We start from the raw sequence: 19,478 nt of genomic DNA, 5'->3' as shown, positions 1-19,478 counted from the left end.
TGGTCACAGGCATGGTCTCGTGTGTGTACACTTCAGGCAATGCACAATAAACTTCTTGATTCAACCCAGAAACCTCCAAGTCTTTCAGAACATAACTACCAACTGATTTATCTTGACTCATAGTTCTGTGAAGAATGTTAAGTCTCTTTCCAGGGAGGTTGAGCTTGTTCATCAAACTTTCCGTACAGAAAGAAGCAGAGCTTCCAGAATCAAGAAAAGCATGTCATCACCACACTGTTTCTCTTTTTTGATTTAACACACACTGGAACGATAATGCACAGTTGTCTTTGCCAGCCCCAGTAAGACCACTGGTTTGAAGAGAGACCATAGCACTGCCTACTGCTGGCTTGAATTCAGCTTTCTTCTTATCTAAAGTGTCTTCCTTTTCATAAGAATAAATGTGAAGAAGACTTGGGTGTTTGAGACTACATATGTTACAGATGCTTCTCTTTTTGCAGTCCCTGCTAATGTGTCCTGTATGCAAGCAGCCAAAGCAAATTCCTCTTGTCTTCAAGAAGTTCGTCTTTTTACTATGACTTCTTCTGGTAAGCTTATTACAAACATCCAATGAGTGTTCACCACCACAGAAGAGACAGATTCTGTAGGTTGTTATCTTACTGTGTTCTTTTAGTTCAGGCATAGCAGTGATAGTGGTAGCAAAAGTGCTTCTTGCTTTTGGCTGAATTGTTCTTATGTTCATCTTCTTACCTCCAGCAGGTGTTACATCCTGAATATTACCAAACACAGGATCAGAAAGAATTTTTACTTGTCTCTCAATAAAGTCCACAATATCAGCAAAGGTGGTCTGATTGTGGCGTCGCTCTTTTAACTCTTATGCAACAACTCTCCATTTGTCTTTGAGTTTATAAGGAAGCTTTGAGAGGATAACTTGCATATTAGTGGTGAGATTCAGCTCATTCATATAGTTAATGTCTTGCATAACGTTACAACAACTCCTTAGGGAAAGACCATACTCCTGTAGGGCCTTAGCATCTTCAGATCTTATAACTTTCCATGAAAGAGCCTTCTCCATATATGATGCAGCTATTTTTACCTCATTGCCAAAATTCTCCTTAAGCAAAGCTTTAGCCCTTAGGTATCCTTGTGAAGGGGTCATGTGCTGGCAAAGTCAAGTTCTTTCGGCTATCCTCATGTATATTACATGTAAGACAATCCCCTGGGCTATCTGCTTTCTTTTCCACCACCTCCTCAAATGAACGCATGAACTCATGAAAGCGGAATGGATCTCCATCAAAATAAGGAATTTCTCTGGGTGGAAGTGAAGACAAGTTATGCTGTTTAACCAATAAAGTAGCTATTTCATTGTGCTTACCAATGAACTGAAGCATGCTTGTGTGGCTCACATCATTTTGAAAACTTGATCCATGAGCATTTCCAATATTCTGACTATCCAAAGAAGACATGTTAGGCAATGTAGATTGTAAAGGTTTTGTTTTAGATCTTGTTGATGGTTGTTGTTGTACCGACTGGGATTGAGAATTTGAAATCCTTTGTCAAGTCAAGTCAAATTTATTTATATAGCGCTTTTACAATTGGTAATTGTTTCAAAGCAGCTTTACATATTAGAAGCACAGAAAAAAGAGAAGTGGTTAAAAATAAGCTGTACAAACAAGCGTGGTAATATGTAACATATACAAGATGGTGCTACATTAAGCCAATGTCGGCTGACTTCCAGGGGTGGAAAAAACCCCCTAGGAGAAAACCCAGCGTGGGAAAAAAGTCCTAGGAGGGAAAAAACCCCTTGGAAGATATATATAATATATGTAAATGGATATGGAGATCAAAATCTGAATTATACATTTTATTATAGAGATTAAAAATAGATTATATATATATATATTTGTAAGCGGATACGGGAATTAAAAATCTATGCAGCCAGAACTGGATCTATAGGCCCATTGTCTCCTGGGCTACGTTGTAGTCAGGTCCAGACACAGGTTCTCCATCTGATCTGGATACGGCCTGGATCCAGCACCCGGCAAACCTCGGGATAAGCAGAGAGACAGATATTAGCGTAGATGCCATTCTTATTCTGATGTACAGGTATATCTAGTGTTATAGGAAATGTTCTCGGTTCCGGCCGACCTAATTATTGCAGCGTAACAATCCTTTAACGGATTTGAAAAATGTTAATGTATTGATAATGTGTTATGTGTATGCAAGAGCAAAGAGATGTGTTTTTAGTCTAGATTTAAACTGACAGAGTGTGTCTGCTTCCCGAACAATGCTAGGAAGATTGTTCCAGAGTTTAGGTGCTAAATAGGAAAAGGATCTGCCGCCTTCAGTTGATTTTGATATTCTGGGTATTATCAACTGGCCTGAATTCTGAGATCGCAATAAACGTGAAGGACTATAATGCATTAAGAGCTCACTTAGGTACTGGGGAGCTAAACCATTTAGAGCTTTATAAGTAAGTAGCAAAATTTTAAAATCTATACGATGTTTAATAGGGAGCCAATGTAATGTTGACAGAACTGGGCTAATATGGTCATACTTTCTGGTTCTAGTAAGAACTCTAGCTGCCGCATTTTGGACCAACTGTAGTCTGTTTAAAAGCCGAGCAGAACAACCACCCAGTAGAGCGTTACAATAATCTAGTCTTGAGGTCATGAATGCATGAATCAACTGCTCCGCATTTGTCATTGAGAGCATATGTCGTAATTTAGATATATTTTTTAGATGGAAGAAGGCGGTTTTACAGATACTAGAAACATGACTTTCAAATGAAAGATTGGTATCGAAGAGCACACCCAAGTTCCTAACTGAGGACGAAGATTTAATGGAGCACCCGTCAAGTGTTAGAGAGTATTCAAGGTTTTTTCGTGAGGAAGTTTTTGGTCCAAAGATTAGGATATCAGTTTTTTCTGAATTTAATAATAAGAAATTTCTTGTCATCCAGTTTTTAATGTCAGCTATGCATTCTGTTAGTTTTGTGAATTTGTAGGTTTCGTCAGGGCGCGAGGAAATATAGAGCTGAGTATCGTCAGCGTAGCAGTGAAAACTAACACCATGCTTCCTAATTATCTCTCCTAAGGGCAGCATGTACAGAGTGAAAAGCAACGGTCCCAGTACTGAGCCTTGTGGTACTCCATACTGAACCTGTGATCGATACGACATCTCTTCATTAATTATTACAGACTGATAACGGTCAGATAAGTACGATTTGAACCATGCCAAAGCAATTCCACTAATGCCAATATAGTTTTCAAGTCTTTTTTAAAAAGAATGTTGATCGATAGTGTCAAAAGCAGCACTGAGATCTAATAACACTAATAGAGAAATACAGCCACGATCGGATGATAGAGTAGATCGTTTGTAACTCTAACGAGAGCAGTCTCAGTACTATGGTATGGTCTAAATCCTGACTGGAAATCCTCACAGATTCCATTTCTTTTTAAAAAGGAGCACAGTTGTGATGAAACTGCCTTTTCTAGTATCTTTGACAGAAAAGGTAGATTCGAGATTGGCCTGTAATTTACTAAATCTCTCGGATCTAGTTGAGGTTTTTTAATAAGAGGTTTAATAATAGCCTGCTTAAAGGTTTTTGGCACGTATCCTAGTGTTAACGATGAATTAATTATATCAAGAAGTGGACCTACGACCTCTGGAAGCATTTCTTTCAGTAGTTTAGTCGGCATTGGGTCTAACATACATGTCGTTGATTTTGATGATTTGATAAGTTTAGATAATTCTTCCTCTCCTATAGCGGCGAATGATTCTAGTTTTACCTCAGGGACACTACAGTGCACTGTCTGAAGCGAAACTGTAGACGGTTGCATGTTTTTAATTTTCTCTCTAATATTATCAATCTTGCAAGTAAAGAAGTTCATAAAGTCATTACTGCTGTGCTCTATGGAAACGTCAGCAGTTGAATCTCTGTTTCTAGTTAATTTAGCCACTGTGTCAAATAAATACCTAGGATTATGTTTGTTTTCTATTAAGAGATTTGAAAAATAAGTAGATCTAGCATTTCTTATAGCCGTTCTGTACTCAATCATTTTTTCTTTCCACGAAAGGCGAAAAACTTCTAGTTTTGTTTTCTTCCAACTACGTTCAGCTTTTCTAACAGCTCGTTTTAGAGCCTGAGTGTGCTCATCATACCACGGCGTTGGATTAGTTTCCTTAATCTTCTTTAGACGTAAAGGAGCGACTGCATCTAATGTGCTGGAAAAGAGAGCGCCAATAGTTTCTGTTGCAGCATCGAGTTCTTCTAAGTTGTCAGGTATACTAAGGCGATTAAACTGCTCGGGGAGATTATTTATAAAGCAATCTTTAGTGGTAGACGTGATGGTTCTACAATATTTATGGCTGGGTGGTGGTTTTGTAGCCTTGGCTAATTGTATTATACACGAGACTAAATAATGATCTGATATATCATCGCTCTGCGGTAGAATTTCAACAGCATCAATATCAATTCCATGCGACAGTATTAGATCTAAGGTATGATTACGACAATGAGTGGGTCCTGACACGTTTTTGTCTAACTCCAATAGAGTTTAAAATGTCTGCAAATGCCAATCCAAATGCGTCTTTATTATTATCTACATGGATATTAAAATCACCAACAACAAGGACTTTATCCGCAGCCAGTACTAACTCTGATAGAAAATCAGCAAATTCTTTGATAAAGTCAGTATGGTGCCTGGTGGCCTGTATACAGTAGCCAGCACAAATGTCAACTTACATAATGTTATATACAGCACCATCACTTCAAAGGAATTATATTTGAAATTCTTTTGAATGATTCTGAATATATTACTATAAATTACAGCAACACCTCCCCCTTTGCCTTTCTGTCGAGGATTGTGTCGATAATCATAACCTTGAGGACTAGATTCATTTAAAGTAATGTAATCGTCTGGTTTTAGCCAGGTTTCTGTCAAACACAGCAAGTCTAGTTTATTGTCTGTGATAATTTCATTTACAATAAGTGCTTTTGAAGAAATAGATCTAATATTCAGTAACCCAAGCTTTATCATTTGTTTATCTGATTTATCTGTGATTTTCATTTTTTGAACATCAATTAAATTTTTTACCCTTAAAAGGTTTCGGAAGTTTTTTGTATTTACTAGTTCGAGGTACAGACACAGTCTCTATGTGATAATATCTAGGTGAAAGAGTTTCTATGTGCTGTGAATTATCTGAGTTCTGTGACGTGAGGCGGCTAGCAGACGGTCGGTTTAGCCAGTTTGTCTGCGTCCTGATCTGGGCCCTGGTTTGTCATGGTTTAGCTCTAAGACTATTTGCCAAATTTCTAGATAGAAGAGCAGCACCATCCCGGGAGGGATGAATACCATCTCTTTTCAACAGATCAGGTCTGCCCCAAAAGCTTTTCCAATTGTCTATGAAACCTATATTATTCTGCGGACACCACTTAGACAGCCAGCCATTGAGTGATGATAACCTGCTAACTATCTCATCACTCCGACGAACAGGAAGAGGGCCAGAACAAATTACTTCTGCTGACATTGAATTTGCGAGTTCACACACCTCTTTAATGTTAATTTTAGTGATCTTCGACTGGCGAAGTCGAACATCATTTGTGTGTTATCAACATGTGATGTACGAGATACAGGCAAGAACTCTGATGCCGCTGGCACACTAGCTGAAGGAACAAATGATTCCACGTCAGAATGAAGAGGATGAGACACAATTCTATTGATAGATGCATGTGATTCTGAACGCACATCTTGATAAAACTTTACTCTGGCCATTGACTCTGCTAATTTGGTTTCCAAGTCCAGTTTTTCCCTCCTTTTCCTCAGCTGTTCCTCTTGTTCCTCTAATTCATGTTTCTTTTGTAGCATTTGTTGAGAGGCCAATAAAGCAGCCAGTTCTGCCTCAGCCTTAAGACGAGTGGAAGAAATGGAAGATCGGCTTGATCGTGATCCATGAGATGCCACTCCAGTAGATCTTTTACTGCTTATATTTGAAACACTGTCCATTGGTTGAATTTCAATTCAATTACCTTCTCTAGAGGTAGTAGAGGCAGTACACTTTTATGTAGTACAGATGCATCATCCATCAGCAATTTCATAGTTTTCAACATTGAACACACTTAAGATGCATTGTCATCGCATTTCATCAACTCTTTCATTGACACAATCATATTCTTTACTTTATTCACTTTACTCTTGCGATCCTTTTGCAAGGATTCAATTTTTGCCAGCAGGGCTTTTGCCGTGGGCCTATGCTCTCGTTTGCCACTATCAGCAGCGTGCTCCATATCCTCAGAGTTCATTCTCAAACTCAACAGTCAACGCGAACTTCAAACAGTTGTTACGTCCAATGTCTTGTTTAAGTGTTTTTGTGCAGGAGAAGGTGTGGCCTGCGCAGAGGTCCTGATTGGTCTGGGCCCAATTGACTGATTCCTGCTCCCGTGATATAAGGACCACCCCAAACACCTTATGGGGCCGACTTTGTGCCATTTTGTTTGTTGCTTTGCTTTGTGTTCTTTTGTGTTTATGTGTGCTTTGTAGAATTTGTTTCTGTTCGGTTTGAGTTATAATTTGCTTTTGTCTTCAGTTACCTTATGTAAATATTATTTGTAAATAACCTAAGGGAAGTAGGGAGTGTGACGCCATTTATTTTTGCATATATCTTTATTCTATGTTTTGAGTTAAGGGAGTTAGGGAAGTTACTTTGTAATTTTCTTTGATGCTTTTTTTTTTGTTTGTTTTAGGGAATTTAGAGGGTATTTAAATTAGTTACTTTTGTTTGTTATTTTGGCCTGGTCCACTCCTGAATTTAATCCCTTTGTTTGTATATTTTCATTATATTGTGTTAATGAATCTACCTTTGTTAAAAACTTTATCATCGAGTGAGCACACATTCATTTATGTTACTGCTGGCCCTAGACGGTCGTAACATAAATTGGGGGCTCGTCCGCCAGTTCAAACTTTATCTGGTTTGAGCAACCAAATTTAGTAGCATACATACAAATGGTTTATTTGATCTGATGAAATTTGCCTTGTTTTTTATCGTTTGCCTTGGGGTTTTTACTTTTTGGGGAAGGGTATTCGGCAGAGTTTTTGAGATGTCTTCTAAATTTGATTTAGAGGAGTTTGCAATTCAGCCTACGGCACAACAATTAGAACAATGTCGTAAAGATGACTTATTTGCAATCGCGGATTTGTATCAGATCAAGGTGCCTCGAGGCGCAGTAAAGAGGGAGATTAAGGGAGTGATAGTGAGACATTTGGTGGAGAATGGGGTCCTGCCAGAGGAGGGCGCGCAAGCGGGTGTTGCATACCAAATTGCGAGTTCCGTGGGTGAGGGAGCGGAGCAGACCAAACCCGCGGAACCGTTTAGCATAGATCCCGCTGAGCTGCCATCTCCACGAGACCCATTGTTGGCTATTAAGCTAAAGGAGCTTGAGTTGGAACTAAGCCGGCAGCAGTATCAAAGTCAGCTGTTGCACGTAAAAACAGTCGAGCTTGAGACTCAGCGCGCAATTCGACTGAAAGAGCTGGAGCTCGAACTTAAAACTAAAGTTCCTAACAAGCCTCCAACTACTGGTCCACCCGGCGCGAGTACGCCTGTGTCGTCTTCGGATAGCACTTCCACTCCAGGCTCGGATGCTGTGTCTCGACGCAATGTGCAAGTAAGTCAAACTTTTGATATTAGTAAACAAATTGCGTTAGTCCCTCTTTTTCGTGAAAGTGAAGTAGATACATACTTCACTGTGTTTGAACGCATCGCCGCCACGCTTCAATGGCCGCGAAATATTTGGCCGCTGCTTTTGCAGTGTAAACTCATTGGGAAAGCTCAAGAAGTTTGTTCCGCGTTGACGCTTGAGCAGAGTTTAGATTATGACGCGATGAAGAATGCTGTGTTGCGTGCCTATGAATTGGTGCCTGAAGCGTACCGTCAAAAATTTAGGAATCATGTAAAATCCCCAGGACAAACGTTTGTTGAATTCGCTCGTGACAAGGCAAATTTGTTTGAAAAGTGGTGTACTGCGAATAAAGTTGCAACTCTAGAACAACTTAAGGAATTGATTTTGCTGGAAGAATTCAAAAATAGTTTGCCAGAGAAAATTGTAATTTACTTGAATGAACAGAAAGTGTCTACTCTTACAGAGGCAGCTGTTTTCTCTGATGAATTTGTGCTCACTCATCGAGTGGTTTTTTCATCACCACCTAAGCGTAATTCCTATGTTCGTACACGGAATGTTAAAGAGGTTACGACTGTGAATAAAGAGAATGCAGATAGTGACAATGTGGAAGGCCGTGAATGTTTTTACTGCCATGAAGCTGGGCACCTCATTGCAGCTTGTCCTGCTTTGAAAAAGAAGTCTAGTAGAAAGGCTAACTCTACAAAGAGTGTGGCTTTAGTTGATAGTCGTATGTGTTTACCAGAATGTGCATCTTCTTCTAATGTTCGATCTGCATTCGAACCGTTTATTTTTGATGGAACAGTGTCATTTGATGAGTCGATGTCTGAAGCCAAACCTGTCCGCATCCTGAGAGATACGGGCTTGGCTCAGTCGTTTATTTTAGGAAGTGTGTTAAACTTTTCTACTCATTCTAGTTGTGGATCTGACGTACTAGTCAAAGGAATTGATTTGGCTGTTGTTAAAGTTCCCCTGCACAATGTATTTTTACAGTCCGGCGTAAGGTTCGGGACGTGTCAAATTGGCTGTTTGTGCTGAATTACCTGTTGAGGGAGTCTCGCTCATTCTTGGTAATGATTTGGCGGGTAAGAAAGTTTTCTGTTTACCTGAAGTAACCGATGACCCTGTAGATGTAAATGAATGTAATGATGTGTTGCGTGAGACATTTCCTGATGTGTTTAGCGCCTGTGCAGTGACTCGTGCTCAGTTTCGGAAGTTTGAGGAGATGGTGGATCTTTCTGAGTCTTTCCTGTCTACGAGAAGACTCTGATCAATGTGTAAAAGATGATGCGAATGAGTTGAATGTGTGTGCTGTTCCTAGTTTTAATCTGCCTTTAGGTAAATTAGAATTGATCAAAGCACAGCTTGCTGATCCCACTTTGGTCTCTTGCTTCAAAACTGCCGTGAAACAATCTGCCTTACCAAAACATTCTGTTGCGTATTATTTCGATGAAGAGGTGTTGATGCGTAAATGGTCTCCACCTAAGGCTGAGGAAGATTGGAGAACAGTTTACCAGGTTGTGGTTCCAAAGCCTTACCGAATGCAGGTATTAAGCATTGCACATGAACATGAACTTTCAGGCCATGTTGGTATCAGGAAAACATATGATAGTTTGCTTAACACTCTGAGGTCTAAAAACGCGCCGGCGCGTTTTGCAGTTTTTTTTTCACATTGCAGCAAAACAGACTTAAAATACTCCGTCATTTTTTATCATAGAGACATAAGTAATATATCAAATGAAACTATAGAATGTCTTCTTTTTTTTGTGTACACTCACAATCAAAATAAAACTTTGTGCTTTTTAAAAATAAATAAAATATACAGGGTGTGCTGTCCTGCCATCTCCGTCTCTGCAAACATCATTCTAAAACGTCACTAAAAGTAACTAAAATAGACGGCTTATACATGCTACATGGACATGAGAGATATGTCTTTGCAAAGCTTTAAGTGTCTACTTTTAAACGAAACAAATAAATTCTAAAAAAAATATTCTCCCTTTATGTAATCAGTATAAAAGTAAAGAGAGGTACTGTTTCTCCTGTCTTACCTAATTATCTTTAATGTGTGCCCGCCCACGCGCAGAGCGCTCTATTCATAATATAATGTGCTAAGGCGATCTATGCAAACTGTAAACGCCCCTAACAGCGTCTTTAAAAAGCATCAAGTTTCATCAGATTCATTCGCTTTCCTGCGCGTTTGGAAGATGGCACACTACACAGGTGAGCAGGCTCTTCAGTGGTCCTGGACAGTGAGGAAGAGTTCACATTTCCTCGGAAGAAGAACACGACTCTGACGATGAACGTCTGTATTTTGAAGAGCGACTTGATCCAGCTGAAGATACAGTTTCTGATGAGTAAGTGATTTAGTTTTACTTAAATTATTTTACGTGTTTTTTCTATATAAGCGTACATATATATTTGCCTTATATTTACATCTAGGCCTATCTATATAACTCTATATAACTTTATCTCATAAAAATGCTTATAAATAGAATGCTTTTCTGTTGATATACTTAAATTATTTGACGTGTTTTTTTATATAAGCGTACATATATATTTGCCTTATATTTACATCTATCTATATAACTTTATCTCATAAAAATGCTTATAAATAGAATGCTTTTCTGTTGATATTCGACTTGTTATTAATATGCATAGATACGTTGGATACACGCGTTAGATCGATTAACTGCATGCAGTTGAATAGCATATTATGATAGACGTGAATGTGCTAAAATATGCTTGGTTGTGAAATGCGCGAACGTGTTGCTATTCACTAAATGTGCTAACTGATATAGCAGACTGTAACGTTTACACATTCACACACTTTGTCCGGTAATGGCCAGTTGACAGACATATACAGCATGCTTGTATACCTGTTAATTTCCTGTCCGTTATGCATAGGTAATGGTATGAGAGTAGTATCTTATATGCTAATAATAACAGGTTTTTTTTTTTTTACAATTTGTTTTTTTTAGGAATGTGGATCCATCACTCTCACATTCACCTGCAATTCCCACTAAGAGGGCACCCAGCAACACAGGCGGAAATGAGAAAGAGTAAGTACATGTTCACCCACTATATGGTAGGCCTAATACACTACCGTTCAATAGTTTGAAATCGGTATGATTTTCATGTTTTTAAAATAAGTTTCGTCTGCTCACCAAGGCTACATTTATTCAATTAAAAATACAGTAAAAACAGTAATATTGTGAAATATTATTCCAATTTAAAATAACTGTGTACTATTTAGTCTACAGTGTCACATGATCCTTCAGAAATCATTCTAATATGAGGATTTGCTACTCAAGAGACATTTATTGTTTACAATTGTTCAGAAATGTTTCTTGAGCTGCAAATCATCATATTAGAATGATTTCTGAAGGATCATGTGACACTGAAGACTGGAGTAATGATGCTGAAAATTCAGCTTTGACATCACAAGAATAAATGACTTTGTGAAATATATTTAAATAGTACACAGTTATTTTAAATTGGAATAATATTTCACAATATTCCTGTTTTTACTGTATTTTTAATTAAATAAATGTAGCCTTGGTGAGCAGACGAAACGTATTTTAAAAACATTAAAAATCTTAGTGATCCCAAACTTTTGAACGGTAGTGTATGTATATATGTGTCTGTATGGCTTTCTTTCTTATGCGTGCACAATATATTAGCATTAGTGCTTGGTAATGTTAATATATACAATAATAAACATTATATTAGTATTAGTTATTGATGATGCAAATAGTATAGCTCCTTGTGTAATAACCATCTCACTGTTTTTTTTTCTCCAGCTATAGCCCTAATGAGAGTGCTCCAAAACCCCTTGCAAAAAAGGCCAAGAAAAACATTCAGACAAGCAACAGGCATTCAGCTCTGTCATGGAAACAGATAATGACACTGACATGGTTCCACAGACTCTGAGATTCCTACCTGCACGGGAACCTGGACCACAGCTGCGTCCTGCTGATGAAACACACTCCTAAGAGTCTCTTCAAAATGTTCAAAATGCAAGGAATAATGCCACCGCTGGTCGTCGGAACTGCATGCTTTGCAAAGTACAGCTTGGTAAAAGGCAAGACACACCTTGGAAATGCCAGGCATGTGACATTTACTTGTGTCTTCAGTTGAAAAGGAACTGTTTTCAAAAATGGCACACAGATGTGTGACTGTTCAGATTCTCTGTTCACCACTTCTCACTGACCATTGGGCTGCAAAGATTATCTATATGTGATCAAGCAGGTTATGTATAGGGTGTAAAAGTGGGCTTTTTTTATAAACCTTACCTTTATTTGCCTGTATACACAAAATGTGCCTTTGACCCTAGTTTATATGTGGATTATATTGTTAACTTTATTTTAAATAAAAAAGAAAAAAAACAATGATATGTCTTGTCTTTGCATTTTCTTAGTTGACTCAGTCACATTCCTGACTGAATGGCTCATTATGCGGCTCATTAGGGGCAGGGTCTTAATCTCCCCAGGTGTAAATCACTTCATTATTCATGAAGAGTCACACCTCTTCGCATATGGCCTACCTAAACAAAAAGTGTCTTAGAAATTTAAAATCAATACAATGTTTTTATGTGTCAGAGTAGGGAGGATCATTTCCACATCATTTTGAAGCAAAAACTCTACACTAAAATATACAATTCTCAAAAGTCTTGTGAAAAAACATTTAGTATGCATTTTGAGGTATTGTTTCAGTTACTTTTTTTTTGTTTTTTCAATAACCACGCATAAACATTATTCCTTTAAAAACACAAACATGTACTGTGGAATTACAAATTTAAGAATCTGTCTAAGATCTGCGGATCCTACATCCTGACCATTTGGCAGGACAAGCTCAAGATACAGCAGTGCCTTTGTCTCTATGATAATGTAAAGGTATAGGTGATACTGCCAGACTGATTGGATTAGCACCTATGCATTTGAATGACACAGTTATGCTGATTAGATCATGGCTGGGAAATGTAGGGTATGAGCTGATTCCTGTATTTCATTTGCATCCTTTTGTTTAGATTGTCCACACCTCTACTCTATGTATCCCTCCCCCTTGAATGTATATGAACTACCAAGTCACTGCCTTAGTTAGATTTTGGATGACCACAGCGACGCACAGCGTGTTTCTCAATAAAGAGTAACTTCTGCTTCAAGAGATCCCAAAGTCTCCTGGTCTATGCTTCTGAGATTTCCAACAGTTTTGGTGCCGTGACCCGGATAGAGCTTCTCATCTCAATCCAGATTGAAACTTCAAGCACAACAAAGATCTGATCCAAAAGAAGATCCAGGCTGAATTTTCCTGTACACCCAAGGGTTGGTGAGTGATACTCTATCCAAAAGAATCATTAAGACCAGTACAAAGTTGTTATCCTCTGCGCCGTCAGAGAGGAGTTAACAGACAGCTGTAGGGTTTGGTTAACTAAGTTATCCTCTAAAAATGTTCTTTTAGAGATGAAGTTTATCCTCTGTTTAGGCAGGGAAGTTTAGCATCACATGCTAATAATTAGGTATCCTCTGTTCAGGCAGGGAAGAATTAGTGTAAAGTGCTAATAATTTGTGTTGTCCTCTGTTTTATCAGGGAAGTTGGTGTGTTAACAGAATAGCCATCCTCTACTTTGCTAGAGAAGAAGGTTCATCCTCTGTTAATTCAGGGAAGGTTATAACTGTTGAAGTGTGGTAGCAAGTTGTTTCAACTCTGCTCGTCAGAGAAGGTTGAATACATTAGGATGTGTATTAACTAGGTTAACCTCTGCTCTGTCAGGGAAGTGTTGAAGTGTATTGTTGTGCCAGAAAGACATTACAAAATGTTGAGAAAGAACGCTAGACTAATTCCAACAACTGAGAAAGGTGGACTAGCTACCCCTTTATGGACAGATAGTGAGTTCAAATCATTGTTAGGAAAACACATGGACTCAATAGTGACTGAGTCAGTCAGATTGGATTTGACAAAGAAATTTGGGATTCATCCAGAAAAAGTTTGGTCCATTGAAGAATGCAAAAAGGTACTTGGTGCTTGTATTCGGAAGAAAAATATGATGGGCATTATCTGCTGCCACAGAGAATTTACTCTATCCATTGCACAAGACCAAATTCAACGTATTGCTAAGTTAGAAGAGCAGAACAAACAGTTGCACACTAGAGTGTCTCGTCTCACTCAGAAGTTGGGCCTTAACAAAGCCTCAACCAAATGTGACTCAAAAGACCAACAGTCAGATGAAAGCTATCCTGACTTACAGAGTTTCTGTATACTAGAGGGCAATAGCAATACTGGATTCATGGATAAAGATGTAAATGCAGTTGAAGTGTGTGGAGTGAGACAAAAGGCTCAGAGTAGGGCAAAAGGGGTTGACACAGTTCCATCTGTAACCCCCATACTGCAGTTACAAGCAGTCAGTACCACTATAGGTCCTGAAGACATAGAAAGAATTGCTGAGAATTTGCCATCAGTGCATAGAAACTTTTCTGAGTTTAGGACAGAGTTGTCCAGAAAAATGAAGCTCTATGATATGTCCCTAGCTGAAGTCACACAGCTAATGTCACAAATCCTGAAAGAGTCAGAATTCAATGATTTTGAAAGTGCTGTAAATAGTTCTGAGTTTCAGCATTCCAGCAAAGGTGAATTGAGAGAAGGAGTTCTGAGAGTGTTACAGAACCTTGTTGGACCAAAGGTAGACTGGTCAAAGATCACTAGTTGTGTACAGAAGGATGAAACTGTAAGTGAGTACACTGAAAGATTTTGTCAGTCAGCGGCAGCATACAGTGGAATAGTTGACACTCCAGAGAAGGTGTTAGAGGATAATGGACCACTGGTCCGCATGTGGTTTGATGGGCTTTCATTAGAATACAGAAATGCATTGCCTTTCTTAGACCTCACATGGTCCAATGGAACCCTGCAAAACAACTTGGATAGATTAGCTATTTGGGAAAGAGACTCTGATGTCAAGACAAGAGTAAAGATTGCAGCAGCATCCTTTAAGGTCAACACAGAGAATCGACAGAAACGTAAACGTCCTAAGAGAGAAGGCAGTTGTCATTACTGTGGTAAACCTGGACATTGGATGAAAGAGTGTAGGAAAAACAAAAAGACATTAAAAGAAATGAACAGCTTTACTCAGCTCCTACTCAGTCTACTTGCTACACTGAAACTGCCCCTCCCCTCTTCTCCAAACTCTTGGAGCAACAGCTTGCTGACATGCTTGGGTTACTGAATATTAGATCTATTTCTTCAAAAGCACTTATTGTAAATGAAATTATCACAGACAATAAACTAGACTTGCTGTGTTTGACAGAAACCTGGCTAAAACCAGACGATTACATTACTTTAAATGAATCTAGTCCTCAAGGTTATGATTATCGACACAATCCTCGACAGAAAGGCAAAGGGGGAGGTGTTGCTGTAATTTATAGTAATATATTCAGAATCATTCAAAAGAATTTCAAATATAACTCCTTTGAAGTGATGGTGCTTTATGTAACATTATGTAAGTTGACATTTGTGCTGGCTACTGTATACAGGCCACCAGGACACCATACTGACTTTATCAAAGAATTTGCTGATTTTCTATCAGAGTTAGTACTGGCTGCGGATAAAGTCCTTGTTGTTGGTGATTTTAATATCCATGTAGATAATAATAAAGACGCATTTGGATTGGCATTTGCAGACATTTTAAACTCTATTGGAGTTAGACAACACGTGTCAGGACCCACTCATTGTCGTAATCATACCTTAGATCTAATACTGTCGCATGGAATTGATATTGATGCTGTTGAAATTCTACAGCAGAGCGATGATATATCAGATCATTATTTAGTGTCGTGTATAATACAATTAGCCAAGGCTACAAAACCACCACCCAGCCATAAATATTGTAGAACCATCACGTCTACCACTAAAGATTGCTTTATAAATAATCTCCCCGAGCAGTTTCATCGCCTTAGTATACCTGACAACTTAGAAGAACTCGATGCTGCAACAGAAACTATTGGCTCTCTCTTTTCCAGCACATTAGATGCAGTCGCTCCTTTACGTCTAAAGAAGATTAAGGAAACTAATCCAACGCCGTGGTATGATGAGCACACTCGGGCTCTAAAACGAGCTGTTAGAAAAACTGAACGTAGTTGGAAGAAAACAAAACTAGAAGTTTTTCGCCTTTCGTGGAAAGAAAAAATGATTGAGTACAGAACGGCTATAAGAAATGCTAGATCTACTTATTTTTCAAATCTCTTAATAGAAAACAAACATAATCCTAGGTATTTATTTGACACAGTGGCTAAATTAACTAGAAACAGAGATTCAACTGCTGACGTTTCCATAGAGCACAGCAGTAATGACTTTATGAACTTCTTTACTTGCAAGATTGATAATATTAGAGAGAAAATTAAAAATATGCAACCGTCCACAGTTTCGCTTCAGACAGTGCACTGTAGTGTCCCTGAGGTAAAACTAGAATCATTCGCCGCTATAGGAGAGGAAGAATTATCTAAACTTATCAAATCATCAAAATCAACGACATGTATGTTAGACCCAATGCCGACTAAACTACTGAAAGAAATGCTTCCAGAGGTCGTAGGTCCACTTCTTGATATAATTAATTCATCCTTAACACTAGGATACGTGCCAAAAACCTTTAAGCAGGCTATTATTAAACCTCTTATTAAAAAACCTCAACTAGATCCGAGAGATTTAGTAAATTACAGGCCAATCTCGAATCTACCTTTTCTGTCAAAGATACTAGAAAAGGCAGTTTCAACACAACTGTGCTCCTTTTTAGAAAGAAATGGAATCTGTGAGGATTTCCAGTCAGGATTTAGACCATACCATAGTACTGAGACTGCTCTCGTTAGAGTTACAAATGATCTACTCTTATCATCCGATCGTGGCTGTATTTCTCTATTAGTGTTATTAGATCTCAGTGCTGCTTTTGACACTATCGATCACAACATTCTTTTAAAAAGACTTGAAAACTATATTGGCATTAGTGGAATTGCTTTGGCATGGTTCAAATCGTACTTATCTGACCGTTATCAGTCTGTAGTAGTTAATGAAGAGATGTCGTATCGCTCACAAGTTCAATATGGAGTACCACAAGGCTCAGTACTAGGACCGTTGCTTTTCACTCTGTACATGCTGCCCTTAGGAGAGATAATTAGGAAGCATGGTGTTAGTTTTCACTGCTACGCTGATGATACTCAGCTCTATATTTCCTCGCGCCCTGACGAAACCTACAAATTCACAAAACTAACAGAATGCATAGCTGACATTAAAAACTGGATGACAAGAAATTTCTTATTATTAAATTCAGAAAAAACTGATATCCTAATCTTTGGACCAAAAACTTCCTCACGAAAAAACCTTGAATACTCCCTAACGCTTGACGGGTGCTCCATTAAACCTTCGTCCTCAGTTAGGAACCTGGGTGTGCTCTTCGATACCAATCTTTCATTTGAAAGTCATGTTTCTAGTATCTGTAAAACCACATTCTTCCATCTAAAAAATATATCTAAATTACGACATATGCTCTCAATGACAAATGCGGAACAGTTGGTTCATGCATTCATGACCTCAAGACTAGATTACTGTAACGCTCTACTGGGTGGTTGTTCTGCTCGGCTTTTAAACAGACTACAGTTGGTCCAAAATGCGGCAGCTAGAGTTCTTACTAGAACCAGAAAGTATGACCATATTAGTCCAGTTCTGTCAACATTACATTGGCTCCCTATTAAACATCGTATAGATTTTAAAATCTTGCTACTTACTTATAAAGCTCTAAATGGTTTAGCTCCCCAGTACCTAAGTGAGCTCTTAATGCATTATAGTCCTTCACGTTTATTGCGATCTCAGAATTCAGGCCAGTTGATAATACCCAGAATATCAAAATCAACTGAAGGCGGCAGATCCTTTTCCTATTTAGCACCTAAACTCTGGAACAATATTCCTAGCATTGTTCGGGAAGCAGACACACTCTGTCAGTTTAAATCTAGACTAAAAACACATCTCTTTGCTCTTGCATACACATAACACATTATCAATACATTAACATTTTTCAAATCCGTTAAAGGATTGTTACGCTGCAATAATTAGGTCGGCCGGAACCGAGAACATTTCCTATAACACTAGATATACCTGTACATCAGAATAAGAATGGCATCTACGCTAATATCTGTCTCTCTGCTTATCCTGAGGTTTGCCGGGTGCTGGATCCAGGCCGTATCCAGATCAGATGGAGAACCTGTGTCTGGACCTGACTACAACGTAGCCCAGGAGACAATGGGCCTACAGATCCAGTTCTGGCTGCATCTATAATTCAGATTTTTAATCCCCGTATCCGCTTACATATATTTATATATAATCTATTTTTAATCTCTATAATAAAAATGTATAATTCAGATTTTGATCTCCATATCCATTTACATATATTATATATATCTTCCAAGGGGTTTTTTCCCTCCTAGGACTTTTTTCCCAGTGTTAGCACGCTGGGTTTTTCTCCTAGGGGGTTTTTTCCACCCCTGGGAGTCAGCCGACATTGGCTTAATGTAGCACCATCTTGTATATGTTACATATTACCACGCTTGTTTGTACAGCTTATTTTTAACCACTTCCCTTTTTTCTGTGCTTCTAATATGTAAAGCTGCTTTGAAACAATTACCAATTGTAAAAGCGCTATATAAATAAATTTGACTTGACTTGACTTGACTTGACATGCTAACCATTTGGGCTGTGAGTGCTTAATTTCCCCAGTAATCTACTAGAAAGCTGAAAGACTCATTATGAACAAATGAAAGTTGACTGTCACTTCCACTATTTGGGGACACTGGTTAAGTACACTCACAGCCTTAAATGTTATGCTACAGCACACTCCATTCACTTATCCATCCTCAATGGGTTATGATGTCTGCTATGACTGATGTTTCAATGGAAGATGGAGATGTAGCATCTTAAATTTGGAAATTAACTACAGGGAGAGAATAGGACACACAGACCAGTGAGGAGCCCAGGGAAGAACCGAAGTGCATAAGGCCTCGGGGGTTAACCCTGTGGTGAAGACTTCCTCATAGGTTTCCCCCTCTCTCAGTTTATCCCAACCTTACTGGTCTATAGGTGTCAAATTGATTAAGAATAGGTTAAGAAAAAGAAGAACAAAACCACTATACGATCACTAGAAGTTTATGATGATCAGAGTTAGACAGAAAAACTATAGGATCATCAGAGGTGTAACATACTAAAGTCTATGCATGAATACTGCTGGTCTGCTGTCTCTTTGTTTTCTTGTGTGCAGGTATGTGTATATGCCATGACGTCTCATAAGCAGCACCTGGTGTAAAGCATCACCTCAGATATCCATGAACAACCTTCATGATGACGGAGTCATCAGAGCAACTCGGAGTTGCACGACGACAAAGAATCTTCTTGGGACAAACATGGAAATGGACTCTACAGGGAACAGACTCCACAGCTATTCAGGCGCCATGGACTTTTAGGACTTCCACGCTTATGCTACATGGTTTTCTGTGTCATCATGTAGTTTATACAACATGTTACCACCCTGCGTTGTATATGTGTGTCAACAGTATACTCAAGTTAAAGAACAACACTTATGTAAATGTTGGACACGACACAGAATAAGATGTATGTGCCTGTAACTGTTACAAGTTGCATGACTGGAAGATGGGACTTATGTTAACAAACATATGTTATAGAAGGGATTTAAGAAGGTTTAAATTTGTATTATGTGAGAGTTATTAGAACTCTCAAAGGGGGAACTGTGGAATTACAAATTTAAGAATCTGTCTAAGATCTGCGGATCCTACATCCTGACCATTTGGCAGGACAA

The 19,478-nt window shown here is 38.5% G+C and overlaps 1 protein-coding gene, 1 long non-coding RNA gene and 1 pseudogene across 2 annotated transcripts; all 3 read left to right on the top strand.

Annotated features, from left to right (window-relative positions):
* Window positions 1-19,478, top strand: part of LOC125260502 — a 175,620-nt pseudogene that overhangs the window by 132,303 nt on the left and 23,839 nt on the right.
* Window positions 9,814-12,024, top strand: LOC125260511. Its single transcript, XR_007183053.1, has 3 exons — window positions 9,814-9,990; window positions 10,615-10,695; window positions 11,437-12,024. It is a non-coding gene; the product is annotated as an uncharacterized LOC125260511 (long non-coding RNA).
* Window positions 12,742-19,270, top strand: LOC125260506. Its single transcript, XM_048178915.1, has 2 exons — window positions 12,742-14,836; window positions 18,347-19,270. The coding sequence occupies exons 1-2, from the start codon at window positions 13,449-13,451 to the stop codon at window positions 18,351-18,353; spliced, it is 1,395 nt and encodes a 464-aa protein (XP_048034872.1). The 5' UTR covers window positions 12,742-13,448; the 3' UTR covers window positions 18,354-19,270.

The sequence above is a fragment of the Megalobrama amblycephala genome, linkage group LG24, assembly GCF_018812025.1.
Source record: "Megalobrama amblycephala isolate DHTTF-2021 linkage group LG24, ASM1881202v1, whole genome shotgun sequence".
Classification (NCBI taxonomy): Eukaryota; Metazoa; Chordata; class Actinopteri; order Cypriniformes; family Xenocyprididae; genus Megalobrama; species Megalobrama amblycephala.
The sequence above is the reverse complement of the archived record's forward strand: the minus strand, read 5'-3'. Positions and strand labels throughout refer to the sequence as shown.

Coding starts and splice junctions, on each gene's coding strand:
- LOC125260506 (XM_048178915.1), top strand. CDS start 13,449: ATGTTGAGAAAGAACGCTAGACTAATTCCAACAACTGAGAAAGGTGGA.